Below are 27,205 nucleotides of genomic sequence, written 5' to 3' on the forward strand. Positions count from 1 at the left end.
GTTTCATTGAACCATGACCAGGTAAATAACCTGGAAAGAGGAAATATATGTTAATTTGAGCACAACAAAGGCAACATGAAAAGGCCATTAATGGTTTTCTTAATTTTCTATTTACTTTTCAATCTCTATGAAGATCCATGCCCTAGTTGGCTTTAAAAGACTTCTTTTGAGCCTCTTTGGTAAAAACCAACCATAAATATTAACACATTGATTCTAACAGAAGCATTTTATATTTACATTTCTATTTGTTTGCTTATAGATTGAAGCTGGACAATACTGCACTTTTGTCATTTCTACGGATGGCTCTGTCAGAGCTTGTGGTAAAGGCAGCTATGGGAGACTGGGCCTTGGAGATTCTAATAATCAGTCTACTTTAAAAAAGTTAACATTTGAGCCTCACAGGTCCATTAAAAAGGTTTCATCTTCCAAAGGATCTGATGGTCACACTTTAGCTTTTACCACAGAAGGAGAAGTCTTCAGTTGGGGAGATGGTGATTATGGGAAACTGGGACATGGAAATAGTTCAACACAGAAATATCCCAAGCTTATTCAGGGCCCTCTTCAAGGAAAGGTATGCGCTTTCTTTTTTAACTTAAAAAAATAATTAGATGCACTGGTGCTATAATTGACAATATCTTTCAGATTTTGTTGTGTTCCTTCTGAAGTTGCGTTCCCCCAGCTCTATAGATTATCTTTTGAATAGTTATTTTATGGTTTACAAAACATTTTCACATACATTATTTAATTTTAATTCTTATAATAACCTTATTCAGGTAGTTATTTTCTCATTTCACAGGTAAGGAAACTGAATATGGGGCTCTAAGGAACTTCAGGCCTCCTTGCTCTCATGGAGCTTTAATCTGTGGGATAAAGATAATAAATAAGTAAACAAACAGATAAAATAATTTCAAATAATAGTAAAGGAAAATTGAGTAATGTAATAGATACTAACTTGGGTGAGGTGTGTGATATTAGATAATGAGGTCAGAGTTCTCTGGGAGGAAGTAGCATTTTAACAGAAACTTACATAAGGCTTTTTTTTTTTTCCAGGGTCTGCAGTTTTATTAGGTACCCAAATTGTGTGCTGTCATAGTTACAATATCCCTGGTTTCTGCTTTATGCATCTTAAATCCATCCTAAAAAGTTTAATAAGAAAAGCTTGCTTTTATGAAAACAATATTGAAATTGTCATTTCATATGTTTACTTTTTCTGATCTGAGTTTGTTTTTTTGTAAAAAAAAAAAAAGATTTTGTTTCATATTTTATAAGAAACATTATATATACAAATCCTGTAGTATAAAATGATTCACATTTTAAATAAATTCATTTTCAGAAAGATTTAAAACAGCATTTGTAACTAAGAATTTTGAGAGAAAATATTTTTCAAATATTATTTCAAATGTATATAGTATATATGTATATACATACTTATGTATGTTTTTTTTAATTTTATTGTTTACAGTATTATATATAGTATTACATATGTCTCCTTTTTCCCCATTGACCTCGCCCTGGCCACCACCACCCCCCACCCCACCCCCTGCACATGCCCTCACCCCTCTAATGTCTGTGTTCATTGTTTATGCTTATATGCATGCATATAAGTCCTTTGGTTGATCACTTACCCCCCCCCCGCCGCCCCGCACCCCTCCCCTGTCTTCCCACTGAGGTTTGACATGAGGCTTTTAAAGTGGCTAAGTAACTTGCCCAAGGTCACAAGCAAATAAACACTAAATCTCCTTCCTAAGCATATAATGATATGCAATTACATGGGTCTCTCCATTTTAAGATTGTATTCTTTCCATGAAAGTTTCCTCACGTAGAAATCTCTTAATGTTTAAGTTTCAATTTTTTTTTTTTGTTAATCCTCACTGGAGGATATTTTTCCATTGATTTTTTAGAGAGAGTAGAAGGGAGGGGGAGAGACAGAGTGAGAGAAACATCGATTGTGAGAGAGATACATGGATTGATTGCCTCCCACACGCACCCGACCAGGGCCAGGGGTCAAGCCTGCAACCTAGATATGAGCCCTTGACCGGAATCAAACCTGAGACCCTTCAGTCCACAGATTGACAGTATATCTGCTGAGCCAAACTGGGCAGGGCTAAGTTTTAATTTAATATCAGAACTAGAGGCCTGGTGCACGAAATTCGTGCACAGGGGGTGTGTGTCCCTCAGCCCAGCCAGCACCCTCTCCAATGTGGGACCCCTCAAGGGATGTCCTACTGCCTGTTTAGGCTAAATCCAGGCAGGATCGGGCCTAAATGGGCAGTTGGACATCCCTCTCACAATCCAGGACTGCTGGCTCCCAACTGCTCGCCTGCCTGCCTTCCTGATTGCCCCTAACTGCTTCTGCCTGCCAGCCTGATCACCCCCTAACCACTCCCTGCCAGCCTGATTGATGCCTAACTGCTCCCCTGCCAGTCTGTTTGCCCCTAACTGCCCTCCCCTGCAGGCCTGGTCCCCCCCAACTGCTCTCCCCTATAGGCCTGGGTCCCCCACAACTGCCCTTCCCTGCAGGCCTGGTCACCCCCAACTTCCCTCCTCTGCCGGCCTGGTCACCCCTAACTGCCCTCCCCTGCAGGCTTGATTGCCCCCAACTGCCCTCCCTTGCAGGCCTGGTCCTTCCCAACTGCCCTACCCTGCTGGCCATCTTGTGGCGGCCATCTTGTGTCCAAATGGGGGCAGGATCTTTGACCACATGGGGGCAGCTATCTTGTGTTTTGGAGTGATGGTCAATTTGCATATTACTCTCTCTCTCTTTTTTTAAAAATATATTTTATTGATTTTTTTACAGAGAGGAAGGGAGAGGGATAGAGAGCCAGAAACATCGATGAGAGAGAAACATCAACCAGCTGCCTCCTGCACACCCCCCACTGGGGATGCGCCCACAACCAATGTACATGCCCTCGACCGGAATCGAACCCGGGACCCCTCAGTCCGCAGACCGACGCTCCATCCACTGAGCCAAACCGGTCTCGGCTGCATATTACTCTTTTATTAGATAGGATTACATGTGGGACACTTTTCCTTCATGGGAGGTTGGTTGACAAGGTTGGCTAATCAAATGAATTTTAGTTTATTGTAACTTGCAATATTTTAATTGAGACATCAACCCCCAAGCAGTGACCTTTGGAATCCACTTGACAATATCAGGGGATACTTGATAAGATGTTGAATATGGGGCTCTAAGGAACTTCAGATAAACACTATTTGAAGTTGTGTTTTCCTAGTCTTTGTACCTCCTTTCTTCCTTAATTACAATTTTTTAAAAATTAGTTCTAATTTCTTATATTAGAGAAACTAGAAATTGAAAAAACATGGAGTTATTGTTGTAGATTTTTTCCCTATGTATCTTTTTTCAGTAGTTAGTGATTTTGATCAGTGTTAAAAGGTATGAGTGGTCCCCAAAATATATTGGTACATGCCTTTATTCCCCTAATTTTTACTCATATAGCTGAGGGTATATAGTTTTTACTTGAGGGTAAAAACTACTGTCAGGAGTTTAGTTAATGTAAGCTTATATACGGCTTAGATCTTTCTGCATTGGTAATAGTCAGTGTGTTTTTGAGAGTTATTCCTATTATATAATGAGTTTTACTTGATTAGCCAGAATTGGAGGTTTTATTTTAACATTTTATTTACAATTTTTTTTAATTGTTCCATGAGTTTAGCCCTCTCCAACTCTTTGAGTAAAGACTTGAGTAATGATATAATATTTTTGCAAGTGATTAGGCTGATATATTTGGGGTTGGGGTAGTTGCTAGCTTTTACACTGCCTTTGTGTGAATTGAATTAAGAAAAGTTGTCCTCTCCTCTGGGTGGAAACCAGGGTTTGTGGCCTGGCCAATGTAGAGCATATAGCCACTGCTCTGAAATATAGAACATATTTCAGCACTTTCTTGATCCTTTAGCCAGGCAGCCTTGTCCTAGATGAGTTGTGAATATCAGTATCTTTAAAGTCTCTTTGTACAGGGTCAAATATGAACTATATGTTTTATCATCTTCGTGTTCATCAAATTCACTTTGTGTGCAATGCAGGTAGTTGTTTGTGTGTCGGCTGGATACAGACATAGCGCTGCTGTAACAGAGGATGGTGAATTGTACACATGGGGTGAAGGAGACTTTGGAAGATTAGGTAACTTTTTTTTTAATTGACATTATTCTCATAGAAAAATAGAAATGATGATGGTTATTGAGTGAGACTAGAATTAATAGGCCAAAGACTGTAATTTATTTTGTTAGTTTTTAAGTTCAGAGGAAGGTAAGTTTATATACAGAATACCTAGATTTTGGTGCTAAAATTTAAAAATGTAATGAAATCTATCAAGTATTTACTGAGTGTGTACTATGAACAGGCACTGCAGGATTTCAGTGATAAGAAAGATACCATCATGATCTTGATGTGTATAATCTAGTGGGAAGGGAAAACAAATCAATATGAGCATGATACTAGACAGCATTTGACTAAGTGCTCTGAGAGGAGCATAAATAGAATGTCCTAATGAGTCATTGGGGAGACTGGGTGACACAGTTTGGGAGTTGCCTAGAAGATTGGATGAGAGAAGATGATAGAAATGATTCTGTTTTTCATATTTATCTGCACTTAAAAATGCATTAATTCTTCTATTAACTTGTAATGTGTATTCCAGCTGTGAAGTAATGGCCGAAAGAAAAAGAGTTAATATTTCTTTTTTGTTGTGTTTTACCAAGGTCACGGTGACAGTAATAGCCGTAACATTCCAACATTAGTAAAAGACATTAGCAATGTAGGAGAAGTTTCTTGTGGCAGTTCACATACTATTGCTTTATCTAAAGACGGGAGAACTGTATGGTCGTTTGGAGGAGGCGACAATGGTATGTAAACATTTATTTGTTGATTACTTTGGTCTTTTTTCTTGAGATTTTTAAAAATTATTTTTCAGTTGTACATGTCTATTGTAGAAAAACCCAAATACCGATGATAGAAATTAAAAAACCTAAAATGAACTGTTTCTACAAATGTTGCTATAACCATTGTTAAAACTTCTGTAGATAGACATCTAAATATGTACATACTGTATATTGCTGCACAGATGCTTTTTAAAAACCAAAGCAGGCCTATATTTACCATAGATATTATTTAATAAACTGCTGGTTTTTATCTAACAGTATTTTATGAGTATCTTTCTATGTCAACAAGCATGGCTCTACATTTTTCTTATAGTATTCTCAAAGTATTCTTTCATGCGATTGTAGCACAACTTATAAAACCAGTTTATTGTTGAGTATCTAGAGAGTTTCCAATTTTTTTCAGTATTAAAAACAGTACAATGAATGACTGAATCTTTGTCCACTTTACTTAGTCACTCCTATCAGTAATGTGAGAATGCACACTTCCCCATATTCTTTAATACCCCACTAGGTATTAAAGTAAGATAATTTAAAAAATTATTTCAATAGTGAAAATAATATTTAAATTGTATTTTTGGGCCTTAGTAAGGTTGAATATATGTTAGCCATTTATTTTTCTTCTTTAGTGATTTGCCAAGTTTTCTAGTTCATGAACTATTAAATCTTTTCAAAAATTAGAAACTATTACTTCATATGCACTCTAATATAGGAGCTATTTAGCATATCAGCAAATTTGAAGTTAGAAATATCACTATAAAAGGAGAGAAAAACAAAAATATTTTTCTATATCTTAAAGTGGTTTTAATTGCAAGAATAGAGGTTCTTTAAAACAAATAAATTATTTAACCTGAATGTGTTTGTTTTCATAGGCAAACTTGGCCATGGTGATACCAACAGGGTGTATAAACCTAAAGTTATTGAAGCTTTACAAGGAATGTTCATACGCAAAGTTTGTGCTGGGAGCCAGTCTTCACTTTCTTTGACATCAACAGGGCAGGTAAGACTAAGGGATGAGCATCAAGGCTTAGATCATTTCCTAGAACTAGGTGACAAAAAGGTAATTCAAAATTTAAAGTTAAAAAATACATTTAAAACATATATATTTTCTCCTGTTTGAAGTACAGTATCTGAGAAGGAATCAGGTTTTCTGACCTGGCCTGTGTGACCCAGGTAAACCTGCCCTTAGCCCCCTGTTCTTTGTATTAAGATGGTTTTATAAAACCTTTTAGCACTCAGCAACCTTTAAGTGTTTTCCTAAAAATCATGGATAGTGGGGGAAAGAGAGACTAGATCTTGCTGGAACCAGTGATATGAACTAACTAACAAAGCAAGAAGGTGATCAAAAGAGAGGGTAAGGAGAACATTTCCATATGGAAAATAATCTGAGAGGTTTAGGTGTCCTAAGAAAGGGTTAGTCAGGCTTAGGATAGTCAGAATTTTACAATCTCTTTAAAAACTTTTGAACTTATACATGAGTATCTTGACTTCCCTTCGTTTGTTGGTGATGGAAAGGGTCCTGGTATGGTGATAGACTGACAGTAATTTCCTGCTTAAATCCATCAGCAATGACAGTGGAAAAGGGAGCTAACCACTCATTCTCTTACATATAGGAATCCCTTATGTGCCAGGTGGTGGTATAAAAATATTTTCGAACTAAATCAAAAGGCAGATGAGCAGCAAAGTGGAAATTAACATATAATTTTTAAAAAAATTTTTGAGCCCTAATTGGTTTGGTTCAGTGGATAGAGCATTAGCCTGTAGACTGAAGGGTCCCAGGTTCGATTCTGGTCAAGGGCATGTACCTTGGTTGTAGGCATATCCCCAGTTAGGGGTGTACAGGAGGCAGCTGGTCGATGTTTCTAACTCTCTATTCCTCTCCCTTCCTCTCTGTAAAAAATCAGTAAAATATATTAAAAAAAAAATTTCTTTTTTGAGAGACTTGAATGCCTTGTGTCCTAAAAAATCTACCTCATGCCCTGGCCCATTAGCTCAGTTGGTTAGAACGTCATCCCCATACACCAAGGTTGCGGGCTCTGTCCCCAGTCAGGGCACATATAAAAATGAAGCAATGACTACATAAATAAGTGGAGCAACAGATCCATGTTTCTTTCTCTCTCTCTCTCTCCCCTCCCCTCTCTTTCCTTTTCTCCCCCTCTCCCCTCTCACCTCTCTTCTCTCCCTCTCTCATCCACCCCCTCCCTCTTTCTCTGTCTCTAAAGAGAAAAATCAATAAATAAATTTTTAATAATCTACCTCAAACTATCACCTTGTACTTAACTACATTAGTCATTTGTTACAATGCTGGTTGCTACCTTAAAACTTAAAACTTCTCTTTTACATCTTTCTCACTGAGAGTTTTGTGTTAAGAATCAATGAATTGAAGCCAGAAGATGCTCATTTATTTGTTGTATAAACACAGGCAAATCACCAACCTCTCTTGAGCATCAATGCTTCTTTTGTAAGAGAGGAGTAATAATTCCTACTTTCTTACAAATGATCATAAACAACTATTATTTGAATGGAAAGTTTCTATAAACCAAGAAGTACTGTTTAACTATTAGTTGCTAATCCTCCTATATAATAAAAGCCTAATATGCTAAGTGTCTGCTCGTCCGGTCGTCCATTCAACCAATCAAAGCGTAATATGCTAATGATATGCTAAGGCCGCTCAACCGCTCGCTCTGATGTGCACTGACCACCAGGGGGCAGATGCTCCGACTGGTAGGTTAGCTTGCTGCTGGGGTTCGGCTGATTGGGACAGAGCGAGATGGGCCGGACATGCCCTGGAGCCCTCCCGCGGTCCCTCCCTGGCTGGCCAACCTCCCTCGGCCTGGCCTGCACCCTCTCGTAATCTGGAACCCCTCAGGGGATGTCAGAGAGCCAGTTTTAGCCCAATCCCTCAGGCCAGGCTGAGGGAACCTACTGGTGCACGAATTCGTGCACCTGGCCTCTAGTAATATAATAATAAATTAAGTACATTAAATTCCAAAGAAACATGTAAATTGTTTGCTCTATGAGTACACTAAGTTATGTGAAGTCAAATACATAAACTGAGAAAAAAATAAAGTGAGAGAGAAATACTTTTGAATGGTAAGGGTAGTTCTGTTTACCATTATACTACTTGCTGAGCATGAAATGAACATCTACTTTTTCCTTGGTTCATCTCAGTCCCTCAGGCCTTTTCAGTGCTAACTCACCACCATATTAAGTGTGATACAGTATGTATTTTTTTTTATACAACAAGGCCCCTAAAATGCAAGCCAAGTAGTTCTTCATCATGTATTCAAGCAAAGAAATACTGCAGTAGCAAAACTTAGCTATGTGAGTCTTTTTTTTTTTTTTTGGGTGGCGGGGAGGAGGGCAAGCACAGGCACGGCTGTACTCCTGAGAGGAAGAGCACAAGCTGTGTGGGTCTTAATGAGTGACAGTACTATATTGTATTTGAATGATTTAGGAGATTTTCAATGACATTGACCGTATATTTTATCAATTTATTTATCTTTAGTTCCTACCCCTCCTAACATAAACCTTTCTTGTACTGGAATTATGTGGCATTCTATACATAAATAAGTTCTTTGGCAACTGGTAAAAGTATTCGCTCTTCATTTTTTTGTTGAAGAGGTTTAACCTCTCTTTCCTGAAATAACTAGAGGTCCGGTGCACAAAATTCATGCACGGGGGGTCGGAGGGTGTCCCTCAGCCCAGCCAGCACCCGCTCCAATCTGGGACCCCTCGAGGGATGTCTGCCCGTTTAGGCCCGACATCCCTCTCACAATCCAGGACTGCTGGCTCCCAACTGCTCGCCTGCCTGCCTTCCTGATTGCCCCTAACCGCTTCTGCCTGCCAGCCTGATCACCCCCTAACCACTCACTGCCAGCCTGATTGATGCCTAACTGCTCCCCTGCCAGCCTGTTTGCCCCTAACTGCCCTCCCCTGCAGGTCTGGTCACCCCTAACTGCCCTCCCCTGCAGGTCTGGTCACCCCTAATTGCCCTCCCCTGCAGGCCTGGTCACCCCTAACTGCCCTCCCCTGCAGGCCTGGTCTCCCCCAACTGCTCTCCCCTGCAGGCCTGGTCCCTCCCAGCTGCCCTTCCCTGCTGACCATCTTGTGGTGGCCATCTTGTGTCCCCATGGGGGCAGGATCTTTGACCACGTGGGGGCAGCCATCTTGTGTATTAGAGTGATGGTCAATTTGCATATTACTCTTTTATTAGATAGGATAGAGGCCTGGTGCACGGGTGGGGGCCGGCTGGTTTGCCCTGAAGGGTGTCCCATATCAGGGTGAGGGTTCCCTTGTGATGTGGGACGGCCTGGGCGAGGGGCCTGTGATGGTTTGCAGGCTGGCCACACCCCTGGCGACCCAAGCGGAGGCCCTGGTATCTGGGATTTATCTTCTACAATTGAAACTTTGTAGCCTGGAGCGAAGCTAAGCCTCCTGCTTGCTCTGTGGTGGCAGCCATTTCTGTTGCTATTTATTTATCTTCTATAATTGAAACTTTGTAGCCTTAAGCGGAGGCTGGAGGCCTGGGCCGGCCAGGGTGTGCGGAAAGCTTGGCTTCCTCCATCGCCAGGGAAACCCAAGCCTCCCTCCTGCTCACTCAGTGGCCGCAGCCATCTTGGTTGGGGTTAATTTGCATACTTGCTCTTGATTGGATGGTGGGTGTGGCTTGTGGGTGTAGTGGAGTGATGGTTAATTTGCATATTACTCTTTTATTAGATAGGATTACAAGACAAAATAATTCCCAAACTTGATGGCACAAAGATAAGAGTCTATAAGACCCATTGAAAGAAAAAAAATTGTTCAGTTTGCTGATTATTTTGCTTTTGGGTTGCCAAATTGGCAGTTGTTTATTCTTTTATATTTCATATTTTTCACCTCATATTTCCCTCAAACATCTTTAATCAGTATTAGTCAAAAATAAAGATGTTTGTTTCACATGGTCCTCTTTCTAAGTGGTAATTAAAATTGTTATCACAATGAGGTAAGGTATTTTTTCAACTAAATCATAAATGGCAGTTTTGTGATTTATAGAATTTTTTTTATATGATCACACCTTGGTCTAGTCAACACAATAATATTTGTTGGGACCTTCAATGTAAGAAACATGTAAAGGAGAAGTTTTAAGATAGCAACAGTATTTCTAAGCTACTAAACTTGGGCAAATATAACACAATGAAAGTCAATAAGTATCTTTGGCAGAATCTCTCAGAAGATCCTTCCGTATATTTTTTTATGACCAATTATTTTTCTTTCAGCTCAGGTTTTTGTCTGCCTATATAATAAACTTTTAAAAACAGCAAAATAAATTACTATGAGCATTTTTAAAAGAATCAAAACAGTAAATACTATTTCAACAATAAAGTTATTATTTAGTATTAAATCACACTGTTTTTTATAATATTTATTTCTAATTTCTCAGGTTATTATGTGTAGTGTATTTCTATTTGTTTCAGGTCTATGCTTGGGGCTGTGGAGCTTGTCTAGGTTGTGGTTCTTCAGAAGCTACAGCTTTGAGACCCAAGCTTATTGAAGAACTGGCTGCCACCAGAATAGTTGATATTTCTATTGGAGACAGTCATTGTTTGGCTCTTTCTCATGGTAAAGTCATTTGTTTTTAACAATTAGTATTAACTATCATCTTCCACAAATACATTACATTTAAATTGGGCTTTTCTTTTGTTCTTCGTGTTTTGTTTTAGATAATGAAGTTTATGCCTGGGGCAATAACTCAATGGGGCAGTGTGGCCAAGGAAATTCCACAGGTCCTATTACTAAACCAAAGAAAGTGAGTGGCTTAGATGGCATAGCTATTCAGCAGATCTCTGCTGGAACATCACATAGTCTGGCATGGACTGCTCTTCCTAGAGACAGGTAAGAGTGGCCACATTTAAAAAATTTTGTGTTTTAATAACAGTAGAAGCACTAGTAAAAACAGAAATAACTGTGCTTTGTTTTAATATACCCTTCTGAACATTTTTAGTATTTTTTTATTATCATAGTTGACATCTAGATTTCTTTCCATTTGAATATTGGGGTTAGATATGTTTTATAAGCATGAGGCTATCCCCTGTATTTAAGATATTTTCTTAATTTGTCTTCTAAACATTTTGAATTTCTTCTGTGTCCAGATAATGATTAAAAAATGTTTTATTTATTTTAGAGAGAGGAAGGGAGAGAGATAGAAACATAAATGCTGAGAGAGAATCATTGATCGGCTGCCTCCTGCACACCCCCTACTGGAGATAGAGCCCACAACCTGGGCATGTGCCCTGACCTGTTATTGAACCATGACCTCCTGGTTCATGGGTCAATGCTCAACCATTGAGTCACACTGGCCGGGCCCAGATAATGATTTTAAAATTAAATGTATAAATATCAAGAGGAAATTAAATTAAAATAATCAAAACCAGAAGTAGGCTTAATTGATTTAAATAATTAATTAGCCTCTGTACCCTTTATCTGGTTGGTTTTTAGAAAAAGTAGTTGCCAGACTTTTAAATAAAATAAGTTACTTTTTGCAGGAATTTAGCTTTTTCATGAAGTGATAAACATAGATCTGTTTAATTGGGTAGGTGATTTTTAGCCAATATTGGGAGATTGAATTTTAAGGAATTTGAGGGTTGTTTCAGATATTTTTAGATGCATGTGGGCCAATTTACAACCTAGAATGTATTATACAGTTGACCCTTGAACAACATGGCTTTGAACTGTGCTGGTCCACTTATACATACACAGATTTTTCGCCAATAAATATACAGCCAGCCCTCCATATCTGTGCATTTTGCATCCACGAATTCAGTCAACTGTGGATTGGAAACAGTAGTTTTCAATCTGTGGCAGTTGGAGGCCCAACTGTATGCATTTTTCTCTGCCATTTTATATAGGGGAAATGAGCACCTGCGGATTTTGGTATTCACAAGGGGGGGTGGCGGGTGGTGTCCTACAACCAATCCCGTGTAGATACTGAGGGACAACTACAGTTAAGTTTTGGGGATTCAAAAGTTCTACATGGATTTTTTTACTGCACTGGGCTAGAGGGTCAGCACCTGTAACCCCTGCATTGTTCAATGGTCAACTGTATTTGCATTCTAGACCTTGGATTCAGGTGGGGTTTATTATAACATTGTAACCAGTTAAATACATTTATACCCTCTAAAACAAAAGCCCAAAAGGATAATAAATTGAATATAAATAATTTACATTAGTATTAACTCTGCAACTTCCTATTTTATATGTAGATATTTTGTTTCCAAGATCTTGAAAATCTTCACAAGAGTTTTTAGGAGTTTTTCCTTTAATAGATGTCAGTATGTCACTGTGAGTCAGACTATGTTTCTTAAAATGAAATATATATTTTATAGACCCTTAGAAGGGGCTATTGTGGATCATGTGTCTTCACTGTAGATCATTCTGCCTTCAGGTGAGTGAATATTCAAACCTTACAAAACAGATGGTGGTTATATATTTTCTTATTGAAGAACTCTAGGGATGGCCAATTCTTGGTTTTCCTCAGTTGCTAAAATGAAAGGTTTTATCACCTTCATAATCAATAAGGTTTTCTGTGTATCTTGTTGAAACTTTTAGCTTTAGTAATGGTTTAGATTTTGGTTTTGATCATGTGTAAAAATTTTATGTTAAGGCGGCTCCATGATTTTTCTTAATGCTTTTTTCTAGACAAGTTGTTGCATGGCACCGACCTTATTGTGTAGATCTTGAAGAGAGTACCTTCTCACACCTGCGTTCTTTTCTTGAGAGATACTGTGATAAAATAAACAGTGAGATTCCCCCACTCCCTTTCCCTTCATCAAGGTATGTTCTATATATGTATATTTGTGTGTGCGAGTGCATGTCTATTAATTACTCATTTAAAGTTTTGACTTACTATTTTTTTTATTTTTGGAATGCTGGATGAATTTACTTACTTACTTACTTACTTACTTACTTACTTACTTACTTAATTCTTTATTGTTTAAAGCAGTGGTCGCCAACCTTTCGGACCTCATGGACCACCGGTTGGCGACCGCTGGTTTAAAGTATTACATAGGTCTCCTTTTTCCCCCATTGGCCTCTCCCCAGAGTTTTGACTTACTATTCTTTCTTGTTTGATTTTCCTCTCAATTATATGAAATTTCTTTATAATCTAAAAAAGAGCTAAACTTAGGTAATTGTTGATAAAAATCTTTTTGGAGAGTTACCCATAATTTCATGAATCATGTTTTAAAATTACTGTTGGTCATAATTTGACAAAATTTTTAAAGAGAAAAAAATGTTACTGAAACTGGAAAGCACGTGCTCTTTTATGTTCCAAAAGTTCACTGCAGTTTATTTGGTTTCAGGGAACACCACAGTTTCCTCAAACTGTGCCTGAAGCTTCTGTCAAATCACCTTGCTCTTGCACTTGCGGGAGGGGTAGCTACCAGCATTCTTGGGAGACAGGCAGGTCCACTTCGAAATTTGCTCTTCAGACTGATGGACTCAACTGTCCCAGATGAAATCCAAGAGGTAAGAGTGTAGGACTCATGAATCTGTATCTCAAGGCACATCTTTCTCTGAGGTTGTAGCTTAGAAATTCAACTATATCTTAGAAAACTTCATTTGGATGTTCTTTCCCCTACTCCTATTTTCTTGGGAGAACAAATGTCCTTTAAGAAAATAAAGCTCAAATGTCATTTCTGAGAAAACCTTTCATTCCCTGCTCTCCTGCCAGGTTAGGTTTCTCTTATATATGTTCTCATTGTATTGTATTGGATTGAAGTTGTCTATTTATAAACATGCCTGTTTTTGAACACCAGAAAATGAATTTATGAGCACAATGACCTAGCTTAATTTTTATTATGATAAAATACATATAATATAAAATTTACCATCTTAACTATTTTTAAGTGTACAGTTCAGGGGCAATAAATACATTCATAATGTTGTACAGCTATTATCACCATCCATCTCCATAACTTTTCATTTTATAAAATTGAAATTCTATATCCATGTTTAATAACTTCCCATTTTCCCTCCCTCCAGCTCCTGGCAATCACCATTCTACTTTTTGTCTCTATGACTTTGACATGCTAGGTGTGTCATATAAGTGGAATCATATACTGTTTGTCTATTCGTGACTAGCTTGTTTTATTTATTACTAGAAGCCCAGCGTGCGAAATCGCGGGGCCCCGCCCACCCACGTGGTCTCACCATGCTTGCAGCCCTGCCCACCCGTGCTGGTCTTTGGTTGTTATGGCATTAGGGCCACTGGGTTTTTATAATATAGATAATGTCTTCAAGGTTCATCTATGTTGTAGCATATGGCAGTGTTTACTTCTTTTTTAAGCCTGGATAACCTTCTGGTTCAGGCTCAATCCCCAGTGTGGGGCATGCAGGAATTTTTTGGCATGTGATTTACATGTCAATTTAAAATAAAACAAAAACAAAAATGGTGATTTTTCTGCTGCAGGGGCATGTCGCTGGGATGCTGCAGGTAAGAGTATTAACATTAACCTGAAACTGAGAATTTAATATCAGCAATAACGTAGTGAAATATTTTTTAAAAGGTTGAAAAGTACTGGAATAAAGTAAGGAAGTTAACTTAAACAAGTATCCGTAGAATCATTTATTTATTCCTTGAGCTTCCTTGGTAGCTACTCTGTCTTAAGAGAGTTCTTAGGATATGGATTCTCCCAGGGTGGGTATAAGGCCGTTTCTGTTGAGGACTGTTTTTATTCCTTTTTACTTCTCCCTAAAACTTATAGTAATTTCTCTGTTTTCAGCAATCACTGTTGCTGTGTTTTGTTTCTTTCTTTTTTAGTGCTATATTTTGAACCAATTGTAGACTTAAGGAAAAGTTGCATAAATAATAGGATTTTCATGTATCTGTCACCCAGTTTCTCCTATACTAATGTCTTACATAACCATAGTACAATGATCAAACCCTAGAAATTTCATTGGCTTAATACTATTAATTAAACTAAAAATTATATTAGAAATTATATCAGTTTTCCACTAATGTCCTTGTTCTTTTGTAGGATCCTATTCAGGATTTAATTGTTATTTCTCCTTAGTCTTCTGCACTCTGTTACAGTTCCTTATCTTTCATGATTTGGACACTTCAGGAGTTCTGCTCAACTTTGCAGAGAGCCTTACGAGGCTCAGTGCTGTATTCAACACTAAATATTTGTTGGGTGATGATTATCTACTTAGTGGCAAATCTAAAATATGTATTCTGGCCTTCTTAAAGACATTTAAAGAAGGACTTGCATGCTTTCTTTTTTCACATACCACTTTTATTTAGATTTCCATGATCCACTTTCTATGATTTCTGTGATCCTAATATCAGTGGATTTATCTTATTTATTAAAAAGATAAGAACCAGGCCAATAAATACACTTTTCTTTTTTAATATTAGGTGGTAATTGAAACTCTGTCAGTGGGAGCAACCATGCTGTTACCTCCATTACGAGAACGTATGGAGTTACTTCATTCTCTTTTACCCCAAGGACCTGATAGATGGGAAAGCTTATCCAAAGGACAGGTGAGCTTCTGCATGGTATCTAAGTAAACCAATAATATCACACACAAAACATAGAGAGAGGGAAATAAAACTAATCAATTGCCTTGTGTTTATGAAATAATACTGCACTTAACTTGGTGGTTCTGATAAATCCTTGTATTTAATGTTTTCTGCTGGGAGAGTTCCCAGATTTCTAATGAAAGTGAAGTAAATGATAATTTATTAAATTATGTGGGGGAAATTATTAAAATTATGGCTCATTTTTCCAGTGTTGCTTACACTTTTAAATCAGAGACTTTTTAGTTTATTTGTAATGTACTGAGTTGAAATCAAGGGCCTGCACTACTATTGATTCCATGCCCAGAACTTTGTCTGAAATTGCTTACTTAAAAAGTAAAAGATGACTATTATGAAAAAGTATTTGATGATATGAGTATGCTTATTCTTTTCTTTTTAATATCTTCTGTACATTTAAGTAAATACATTTTGCTTAATCAAGTAGAACAATCAATTGTAGAGTTAAACATACCCAGGAAAAATGGTGCGTACTTGTATATAACATTCACAGATGCCTTGCAGTGAGTATTTTACATTAACTTAGGTTTAAATTATGTATTTCAAACATTAGAATAAAAAGTTTCATTGGTAATTCTGTAGAAGAATGTGTAGTATAGTTTATTTGTTGACATTTCTGACTCCTTTCTACTTACAGTGCTAAAATCATTATGCAGAATATGCCATTTTAGCTTAGAGTTTTAGGTTTTATAATAAAGAGTGGAATAAAACTCTTAAGTTGCATTTTCCCAAGTGGTATTAATGGGATAGCTTTTCTTTTTTAAATTTTTTTTCTTTCTTTTTTTTCAAAGAGAGGAAAGGAGAGAAGTAGGGAGGGAGAAACATCGATGTGAGAGGGAAACATTGAAGAGTTGCCTCCCACATGCGCCCCTGACTGGGAACCGAACCCGCTACCTTTCAGTATATGGGATGATGCTCCAACTAACTGAGCCACACCAGCCGGGACCAGATAGCTTTTCTTTTGATTACTTATTTGCTAAAAGATTATTGTTAATCAGGATATGTAGTGGATTATTTAGCATCATTAGTATAGTTTTTTTCTGGGATCCTTTTTCTTCTAGTGAGTTTTATGCTAATTCCTATTTTATCAATGGAAATTTTTTTTTTTTTTAGAGAATGCAACTGGATATCATTCTGACAAGTTTGCAAGATCATACCCATGTAGCCTCCTTACTTGGCTACAGCTCACCTTCTGATGCTGCTGACCTCTCTTCTGTGTGTACTGGCTACGGAAACCTGTCAGATCAACCTTATGGCACTCAGAGTTGCCATCCAGACACCCATCTTGCTGAAATTTTGATGAAGACTCTCTTAAGAAATTTAGGATTTTATACAGTAAGTTCTTTTTGTGTGTGTGGTTAAAATAATAATAATAATAATAATAATAATAATAAACCTCTTTGTTTTTAGAGGTGGAAGATATCACTTTAGGTCAAGATATTTTGACATTTAAACACTAATGAAATAAAGTTCCATACTCCACTCCTCCATAGGGTAAAAACAAGTCAGATCTTCTGAAATATTGTGGGTGCCTACTGACTTATAATTGACAATTCCAAAGAGATTTATTTTAGAATTTTACCAAAAATTTTTTGATGTTAATGTACAAGAATAAACAGATACAAATAGTCAACAACATTTTGCAAGAGAGGAATAATGAGGATGGGTATAATAATGACTGACCTTACCAGATATAATCTTATAATGAAACAATATGATTGGCACTAAGAATAGGCTGATCAACTGGAGAGAAGAAGGTGGACACTGTAGCTTTCCCTGCATTAGGGGGCCATTAATTTTTACTTTGTGGTGTTTCTTAAATCCATCTCTTTTTTTCTTTTCATTTCTATAGGTTCTAACTCAGGCCATCAGGACCTAATACTAATAGTAGTGTTATAGCTGTTTTCACTGTTGGTATCTTCTCAGCATCCTACTGCTGGAATAATCTTGTTTTATTAAAAAACAAGATTTTATTAAATTAAAACTTTTTCAGACCTTTCATCATTCGGCTTACACTGCACATGGTACACCTATCTTCTGCTTGCTCTTCTGTCTACCAATCTGTAACTTTAAAAAAAAAATCATTATTGTTCAAAGTATCACATATGTCCCCTTTTTTCCCTCATTGACCCCCTCTGGCCCACCCCCATCCCCTGCCCCAGGCCTTCACCACCCTATTGTCTGTGTCCATGGATTATGCATATATGCATACAAGTTTTTTGGTTGATCTCTTCCCACCCACCAACCCACCCCCCACCTTATTCTAGGAATCCTTGCCCAAATAACCCCATCTAACCATAGCTTTATAACTGCATACCCTTTAGCAATTTTTAGAGTCAAAGTGTACTGTATAACTTCGACTTGTTTGTGTATCCTTTCACATTGTCTCCTATGCCTCTTCAGTGTCAGGTCTGTATATTCTTTTTCTTCTATACAAGTCTTAGCGTTTTGTTCTGCCTATATTAAAAGATTGTTGACTAAATTAGAGTGATAGTTCTTATAAATTATTTTCTCTCAGATTTAAGAATGTAAATTTGACTTGATATTTGGCTGTAAGTGGAATGGGAACAGTGTTATAGTATATCCATATCCACTTTTAAGAAACATTTATGCTGAATTAAAGTAGTTCCTTTATTTTGTTTTTAGGGCTAAAGTAGATGTGTATATTATGTGGACATGGCAATAAAATACTACTTTTGGGCTAAAATCATAAATTATTGTTTCTTCCTGTTGTGATTTAAACCAAACTTGTCATGTTCCAAGATTTTAAAATAATGGTTCTTATCTTAACCTGTTTGGTCTGCTTTAACAATACCCTGGACTGGGTGGCTTATAAAGAACACAAATTTACTAATTAGTTTGCAGATGGGAAATCCAGGACCAAGGCACTGGAGGATTGGGTGGTTTATAGATAGCTGTCTTCTTGCCTGTGTCCTCACACTGGCAAGCTCTCTGTGATCTCTTCTGTAAGGGCATAATCCCATTCATGAGGGCTCTGCCCTCATAACAATTCACCTTCTAAAGATCCTGCTTCCAATTACTAAAATATTTGGGGAGATTAGGCTTCAACATATGAATTTTGAGGGGATACAAACAGTCAGTTTCTCTCTAATAGTGCTTATTTGGGAGTTTATAATGGTGCTTATATTGCAAGGGTCTTAAAATGTTCTGAGATCCTCTTTTGCATATTGTAAACAGACCATATATTATACATAAAGATGTTCATTGCATCATCTATATATATAAAACCCTAATATGCAAATAAACCGAACAGCGGAACAACCCAACAACCGGTCGCTATGATGTGTACCGACCACCAGGGGGTGCGTGCAAAACATGGCAGGCATTAGCCGTGGTGTGCGGGGGTGCCAGACCAAGGCAGAGCGCCAGTCGCTGTCATTGGGGCGAGCCTCTGGTGGTTACTGAAAATTCTTTGCTCCTGCGCGCCGCAGTCCTGCCTGGCACTTGCACCTGCTGCCAGCACCAGCCCCATTTGCACCCACTGCCAGCACCGGAGCCGTTGCTCGTACCCACTGCCGGCGCCCGGCACCGGCCCCAATCACTCTGCACCATTGGCGGGCATGAACGGTTGGCTACCGGCCCTGATTGCCCCTCAGGGCTGCTCCACCTCCCCCTGCTCCTGATTTCCCACCTCCCCCTGCTCCTGAGGGACAGGGCTTCTCCACTTCCCCCTGCTCCTGAGGGACAATCAGGGCCCACAGCTGCCTCTCGCACCCACTGCTGGTGCCAGCCCCGCTTGGATCCGCAGCCGGCGCCAGAGCCGCTGCTCACACGCACTGCCGGCACCAGCGCCGGTCCCGATTGCTTGGCACTGTCAGCGGGTGCAAGTGGTGGCTGCTGGGCCTGATTGCCACTCAGGGCTTCTCCACCTCCCCCTGCTTCTGAAGGGTGATCTGGGCAGCAACTGCTGCTTGCACATGTTGATGGCGCCGGCCCCTCTCACACCTGCTGCTGGTGCAGGCCCCAATTGCTCAGCACGGTCAGCAGGTGCAAGCGGGGCCGGCGCCATCAGCGCATGGTAGCAGTGGCGGCTGGAGCAGGGCTTCCCGCAGAGAGGGGACCAGGGGCCATGTGAGGAGGGGCCGGGCTGGGGCACGGAGGATGGGGCGAGACCCGCCCCTGTGCCCACTGAAGCCTCATGTCCCACAGTTTCTTTCAAGGTGCACAAATTCGTGCACTGGGCCCCTAGTTAATTATAACCAACTAGAGGCCCAGTGCACGAAATATGTGCACGGGTAGGGTCCCTAGCAGCTGCCAGCCAGGGCCTCCCTTCGCACCCGCCTGAGCCTGGCACTGCCTGCTCACCTGCTCCACCATCCTACTGCAGTCCTGCTGTCATCAGGGCCCATTGGGGCTGGCAGCGCCTCCATTGCTGCCTGCTGCCTGCGCCGCATCACTGATGCCCGCCATGTTTTGCACTGCCCCCTGGTGGTCAGTGCACGTCTAACTCCCAGTCGGTCGAACTCCTGCCCGTAGGGACAATTTGCATATTAGCGTTTTATTATACAGGATATTATATAGGATAATAAGAAATTAGAAACAACTAAAATGTTGAAAATAGGGGAATGATTAAATTATGGTATCCTATCTAATAAAAGAGTAATATGCAAATTAACCATACTCTGCTACACCCACAAGCCACGCCCACCAGCCAATCAGGAGCGAGTATGCAAATTAACCCCAAGCAAGATGGCTGCGGCCACGGAGCGAGCAGGAGGCTTGGGTTTCCCTGACAATGGAGGAAGCCAAGCTTTCCGCACACCCTGGTGCACGCAGGCCTCCACTCAAGGCTACAAAGTTTCAATTATAGAAGATAAATAAATCCCAACAAAAATGGGGACAGCCACGGAGCTGGAGAGAGCAGGAGGCTTGAGTTGCCCCCGGCGATGGAGGGAGCCAAGCTCCTGCAGCCCTGGCCTGCCTTGGCCTCCACTCAAGCCTACAAAGTTTCAATTTTAGAAGATAAATAAATCCCAGATACTAGGGCCTCCACTTGGGTTGCCGGGGGGCGTGGCTGACCTGCAAACCACCACAGGCCCCTCACCCAGGCCCCCCCACACCCCAAGGGAACCCCCACCCTGATCCAGGACACCCTTCAGGGCAAACCAGCTGGCCCCCACCCATGCACCAGGCCTCTAGCCTATCTAATACAAGAGTAATATGCAAATTGACCATCACTCCAACACACAAGATGGCTGCCCCCATGTGGTCAAAGATGGCTGCCCCCATGTGGACACGAGATGGCCGCCACAAGATGGCCAGCAGGGGAGGGCAGTTGGGAGGGACCAGGCCTGCAAGGGAGGGTAGTTGTGGGCAATCAGGCCAGCAGGGGAGGGCAGTTGGGAGGGACCAGGTTTGCAAGGGAGGGCAGTTGGGGGCGATCAAGCCTGCAGGGGAAGGCAGTTAGGGGTGACCAGGCCGGCAGAGGAGGGAAGTTGGGGGCGACTGGGCCTGCAGAGGAGGGGAGTTGGGGGGGACCCAGGCCTGAAGGGGAGAGCAGTTGGGGGAATCAGGCCTACAGGGGAGGGCAGTTAGGGGTGACCAGGCCTGCAGGGGAGAGCAGTTAGGGGCAAACAGGCTGGCAGGGTAGTAGTTAGGCATCAATCAGGCTGGCAGGGGAGTGGTTAAGGGGGTGATCAGGCTGGCAGGCAGAAGCAGTTAGGGGCAATCAGGAAGGCAGGCAGGCGAGCAGTTGGGAGCCAGCAGTCCTGGATTGTGAGAGGGATGTCCGACTACCCATTTAGGCCCGATCCTGTCTGGATTGAGCCTAAACAGGCAGTCAGACATCCCTCAAGGGGTCCCAGATTGGAGAGGGTGCAGGCTGGGCTGAGGGACACCCACCCCCTGTGCACAAATTTTGTGCACTGGGCCTCTAGTTATCTAATATATAGTCCATATTCAAATTTCTGTAATTGTCCCAATAAATTGTCCTTTATAGCAGCTCCCTTTCAATCCAGGATCACATATTTAATTATCATCTCTACTTAGTCCACTTATTTATTTATTTTACTTTTTTTTTTCAATCCTCATCCGAGGACATGCTTTTTAAATTGATTTGAGACAGACAGACAGAGAGAGAGGGAGAGGAGAGAGAGAGGGGGGTGGGAGAGGGAGAGGGAGAGAATGAGAGATTGGTTGCCTCCTGTACGCCTGTTGACTGGGGAATCGGAACCCACAGCCTTTTGGTGTATGGGACGACTCTCCAAGTAAGCCACCTGGCCAGGCCTAGTCCACTTATTTATTTTATAGTCAGAAACAAATTTACTTTTTAAGAATTGGGATGTTAGAAATTCACAAGCATGTGAAAACAAAAACTTTACAGAAATCTGGAAAACAATAGCATTAAAATGTTGAAATATGTTGTCTTTGGGTACTGTACTGTTTTCCTATTTCTTATTTTCTGTATTTTCAAAATTTCTTTTGGCGAAATAGGTATTATTTTTTTAATGGAAAAAGAAATTGAGATTTCTTGATAAATCTTATCTAATAGCTAATAACAACATAGCAAAGATTTAAAAATATAATATTGAAGAAAGAAGACAATGGCTTTTTAAATCAGAATCATTTATGGTAGGTAGCACCTTTCATTTTCAAGCACTTCATTTATGTTCTTCATTTATGCATCATTTTAGGATCAAGCATTTGGAGAGCTAGAAAAGAATAGTGATAAATTTCTGCTTGGAACATCATCTTCGGAGAACAGTCAGCCTGCTCATCTTCATGAACTGCTGTGTTCACTGCAGAAACAGCTGCTGGCATTTTGTCACATCAATAACATTAGCGAGGTATGTGATTCTTTGTCTCTCTCAGGGACCTTGGAACTCAGATATTTGGTTAAGCCATGACATTTTTGTACCTTGAATCTTTCGAAGTGTAATAATTTAGCAACTTTTTCCCCTCAGAATTCAAGCAGTGTGGCATTGCTTCATAAACATCTTCAGCTCTTGTTGCCTCATGCCACAGATATTTATTCACGTTCTGCAAATTTGCTCAAAGAAAGTCCTTGGAATGGCAGTGTTGGAGAAAAATTAAGAGGTATGTTTAGAACTAGGTTTCAGTTTTTATCAGTGGTTATAAAGTAAGAGTCCTTAGCCTTTCCAAAGCCTTATGAGGGCCTGAAACCTCTGAGTAGAATAAGAATGATCTTGAATCTCCTTATTGAAAACCCCTTTGATTTGGGTTGATTTTGGGGTGATGGTAATAGTGATTGATCTGGTTAACCTTAAAAGAAGCTATTGGCATAACAGAGACCTAATTTTAAGGCATTGGATGATATATACTCAAAATGATTAATTTTAAATGGCATAAAGTGAGATTTTTAATTTGCTATTTCCTTACCTTCAACATTTTTCAGTGTTCCTTTTTCCTTCTTGAAATGCCTTCTTTTCCTTGGGCTTCTGTGTAGTCATAATCTGTTTTTACTCATATATCTCTGGTCACTGTTTTTCATTGGTTCCTATAAACTCCTCTTTCTTGGACAAGCCCTTTAATGTGTATGATCCTCTGAATTTTGCCCTAAACCCTCATTTCTCCCTGAATGATCCTATCTGGTCCCATTGCTTTTAACCACCATGTGTATGTTGACTCCTGTATCTGCACCTAGGTGAGAACTTCCCTTTTCACATGGGCCTTTCTCTAGGTACCTACTGGTGTCTTTTTGTTGTTGTTGTTTTAAAGGGAACTAAAATTCAGTATGTCTGTCCAAAACCAATTTACTCTGAAGTTCCCCCTCTGAATAAAGAAACTGCTTACTAGACATTTCCATTTTGCTGTTGCACAGGCATTTAAAATTTAATCCATTCAAACTGAACTCATCTCTGAATGATCCACCCAAAATACAATGAAATATTGAAACAAATATGATTTAAACCCGATACTGATAATAAAAAGATAGATGCTTTGAGGTGATGTTAATTTTTTAAAATAAATTTGGTTTAAAAAACATAAAAGGCTTCCCTCACTAAAATGTAAGCACTATGAGGGCAGGAATTTTTATGTCTTTTTTCATGGCTGTATCTCACCTAGAACAGTGCTTGGTATGTTGTATAGGTACTCAGGAAATATTTTTTTAGTAAACCTAAAAAGGATAAATTTGTGAATCAGAAATTCATAATGCATTTTAAGGGAAGGAGCTATAATCTTTTGAATTTGTTGGCATGAGGATACGTATGCTTTCCCACAAAGTGTCTGTTGGTGGCACTCTCTGCAAGTGAGTAAACACTAATACCCCACCACCTACCAGGTAGGTGTTCAACAAAAAGTTACTGAATTAGTGTACTGTAGTTCTAAGTTAAAATTTATTGGTTTTTAAGTTTGTAACATGTTGAATTGATCCATGTTGAATTTCTTACCCTTCATAGATGTGATATATGTCTCGGCTGCAGGCAGTATGCTCTGCCAGATTGTTAATTCTCTACTGTTACTCCCTGTGTCCGTGGCTCGGCCTTTATTGAGTTACCTCCTCGACTTGTTGCCACCTCTTGATTGCCTTAATAGACTCCTGCCAGCTGCCGCTCTTTTAGAAGACCAAGAGTTACAGTGGCCTCTTCATGGTAAGTAAAGATGGTAAGAGCAAATAATGCTTTTGAGAAAAGTTGTTCTTTGCATTCATCAGGTAAGTTCTATTTGGATGTGTTACGTAATGAAAAAGATAAAGTTGTCATTTTCTCAGAGATTATAGTCTAACGTGGGCTCTTATATGGGAAAACATTACTAAGTTGCTCATGTATAACAATGTCATGAGGAGAATCTTTATATGGTCAGCAGGTTTGAATGGTATATTTCATTGATTCTAAGAAACTTTTTTTTACCTAAATTTTGACATGGTTTAAATTAGAATACATCTTACAATGGATGATAGGGAAGCTTTCTTTGCTTTGCTTTGCTTTCATTTCTTTTCTCTTCTTTTCTTTAATGTTCTTATTAATGAGAGAGAGAGAGAGAGAGAGAGAGAGAGAGAGAGAGAGAGAGAGAAACATCGATATTAGAGAGATACATCTATCAGTCCCTCCCATATGCACCTGGACCTAGGATTGAGCCCACAATCTGAGTATGTGCCCTGACTGGGAATTGAACCAGTGACCTTTTGGTGCACTGGACAATACTCAACCAACTGAGTCACACCGGCCAGGGCAGAAAAACATTCTTTCATAATTCAGTCAGCAGCATAAAGACACATTTTATAGTCAATAGATGGATTTTATTTTTAAAGTTTTATTTCTTGCCCTAGCTGGTTTGGCTCAGTGGATAGAGCGTTGGCCTGCAGGCTGAAGGGTCCCGGGTTCCATTCCAGTCAAGGGCACTAGCCTGGGTTGTGGGCTCGATCCCCAGTAGGGGTTGTGCAGGAAGCAGCCGATCAATGATTCTCTCTCATCATTGATGTTTCTATCTCTTTCTCCCTTCCCCTTTCTGAAATCAATAAAAAAATATTTTTAAAAAAGTTTTATTTCCTAAGTACAAAACTTTTTAGTTTTAAATTTCTATTTGACAGTAAAATATTTTTTATTTTGGTTGGATATATAGATAACTGAATGCAAAAGATGGAAATTGGGAACCTATTAGATATTTTGTAGGAAATGACATTCTGATTTTAGGCATGACACTTGAATTTGCTTAATTTATAAAATGCTGATGATTCTGTATAGTTGAATATAGCTTAAAATATCATGTCTAGAAAACAGTGTGTTTTCCCACTGAAGTCTATCTATCCTAAGGCTATCAGAGGAGTTTTAAAACGTTTGAAATTTAAGTGAGGTCACATGTTTTGATCCTGGACTAATGCATAAAAAGATCCTAGATTTTAGTCTTGGCTTTGCTAGTAATTTGGCTGTCTGATCTTGGGCAAGTCACTTACAACTTCTTAAAGGCTTTGTTTCTCCTGGAAAGATTAAGATTGACAAGATGACATTGAGGGCCTGTATTACTTTAACATTGTATGGTTCTGTGACAACTGGATCTAGATGAAGTCAAGTGTCAAGGTTACAACTGTATTCTGATGTTGATTAGGCTTAATATGGAGGTTTACCCTTCCTTTGCAATAGCATCTCAGAACTTTGCATTAGGTGATTAGGTGTCATTTTATTTTGGATTTTTGCATCTGTGTTTATAATTGATATTTTTCTATAATTTTTCTGAGATGCTATTACAGTATTGTTGCATTATTTTTACTACCACCATTATACCAACCTCATAATATCAGTTTAGAATCTTCCTTTTTTTCCCCCTTTTCTCTGAAATAATTTGTGTAAGATAGGGATTATTTTTCTTGAGGTTTATAAGACTATCTATAAAACTATCTGACCCTGGTTTTTTTTAGATAGATTTTGGCTATTAGTTTTCTTTCTTAGAGGTTTTGTTCTCTTTCAGCTTTTTGTTTTTTTATCAAGCCCATTTTGGAAATTGATATTTTTCCAGAAAATATCATTTGTTGGTTTTTATTTATTGATATGAAATTGTTCATAATATTCACTCATGGTTTCTAAAAATCTCTATTGTATCGTTGTTAAATCCTCTTGTTTATTCCTAATTAAAAAACATGTTTTAAAATCCTTATCCAAGGATATGTTTTTTTTAGAGAGAAGATTAATAGGAGGGGAGAGGGAGAGAGAGAAACATTGGTATGAGAGAAGAACATCAATCAGTTGCCTCCTGTATGCACCCTGACCAGGGATCAAACCCGCAACCTTCCCCGGGAATTGAACCTTCAACTTCTCGGTGTATGGGATGATGCTCCAACCAACTGAGGCACACCAGCAGGGCTTTTATTCCTAACTTTTGAATTTTTTTAGGATTATTTTTATTAGAGGTTTGTCCATCTTTATTAGTCTTCTCAAATAACTAATTTTGGATTTGGTTTCTCCCCTCCCCCCCTTAATCCCCCCTACACACAATTTCACCGATATCTGTTTTTATCTTTATGGCTAAGTTTTATCTTTATGGTATAGTTTTTTGTTTTTTTAATGTGAAGAACTGTTGAAAACAAATGTACAAAAAGAAAGCATGGGTCTGGATCTTAGTATAATTCTCAATTCAAGTTTTAAAAGTACTAATACTAAATGTCATTTTACTAAATCAACCTTGTTTTGATTTTGGAGGAATGAGTAGTCTCAAGTACACTTATGATAAAATTTGATCTGGATAATGGAAAGTAGGAATACAATCCTTTGGGGTAATTCTGTCATATACTATTTTAATGTTTATCTTAAAATTAATAATTTTACAAAGGAAAATTTTGATAGCATAACTAACTTATCTGAATATGATTTAAATTAATAAAAGGAATATATACAGAAAATGTAATAATTTCTTTTCATTGTAAAATTATTTTGCTTCAACATCTTATTGTAATGCAAGAGAAAGCTTGAGAATCTTGAATACCTGATAAGGACACAATTACTAATGATTTTGTCTTCAGGAGGGCCAGAACTGATCGATCCTGCTGGCTTGCCATTACCTCAGCCAGCCCAGTCCTGGGTGTGGCTTGTGGATCTGGAAAGAACCATTGCTCTCCTTATTGGGCGATGTCTTGGTGGCATGCTTCAGGGCTCCCCTGTGTCTCCGGAGGAACAGGACACTGCATATTGGATGAAAACACCACTTTTTAGTGACGGTGTAGAAATGGACACCCCTCAGTTAGGTAATGTGCTTTTTCACAACATTTAAAATATGTAGTTATGTTTGTACTTCCATTGGAGATTTCATTTATTCTGGATTTGCTGA

General features: G+C 39.1%; 1 protein-coding gene across 1 annotated transcript in view; it reads left to right on the forward strand.

Moving 5' to 3' along the window:
* The window catches only part of HERC1 (HECT and RLD domain containing E3 ubiquitin protein ligase family member 1), a 172,181-nt gene that overhangs the window by 41,456 nt on the left and 103,520 nt on the right, over positions 1-27,205 (forward strand). Inside the window, exons 5-18 of the mRNA XM_054716166.1 lie at positions 260-571; positions 4,042-4,138; positions 4,714-4,857; positions 5,763-5,890; positions 10,347-10,491; positions 10,593-10,764; positions 12,568-12,702; positions 13,230-13,395; positions 15,287-15,412; positions 16,580-16,801; positions 22,120-22,272; positions 22,390-22,522; positions 23,848-24,039; positions 26,901-27,122. Coding sequence (XP_054572141.1) covers positions 260-571; positions 4,042-4,138; positions 4,714-4,857; positions 5,763-5,890; positions 10,347-10,491; positions 10,593-10,764; positions 12,568-12,702; positions 13,230-13,395; positions 15,287-15,412; positions 16,580-16,801; positions 22,120-22,272; positions 22,390-22,522; positions 23,848-24,039; positions 26,901-27,122 — 2,347 coding nt within the window. The remainder of the gene's footprint in view (positions 1-259; positions 572-4,041; positions 4,139-4,713; positions 4,858-5,762; positions 5,891-10,346; positions 10,492-10,592; positions 10,765-12,567; positions 12,703-13,229; positions 13,396-15,286; positions 15,413-16,579; positions 16,802-22,119; positions 22,273-22,389; positions 22,523-23,847; positions 24,040-26,900; positions 27,123-27,205) is intronic.

Source organism: Eptesicus fuscus, chromosome 5 (assembly GCF_027574615.1).
Source record: "Eptesicus fuscus isolate TK198812 chromosome 5, DD_ASM_mEF_20220401, whole genome shotgun sequence".
In the NCBI taxonomy this organism is placed as follows: domain Eukaryota; kingdom Metazoa; phylum Chordata; class Mammalia; order Chiroptera; family Vespertilionidae; genus Eptesicus; species Eptesicus fuscus.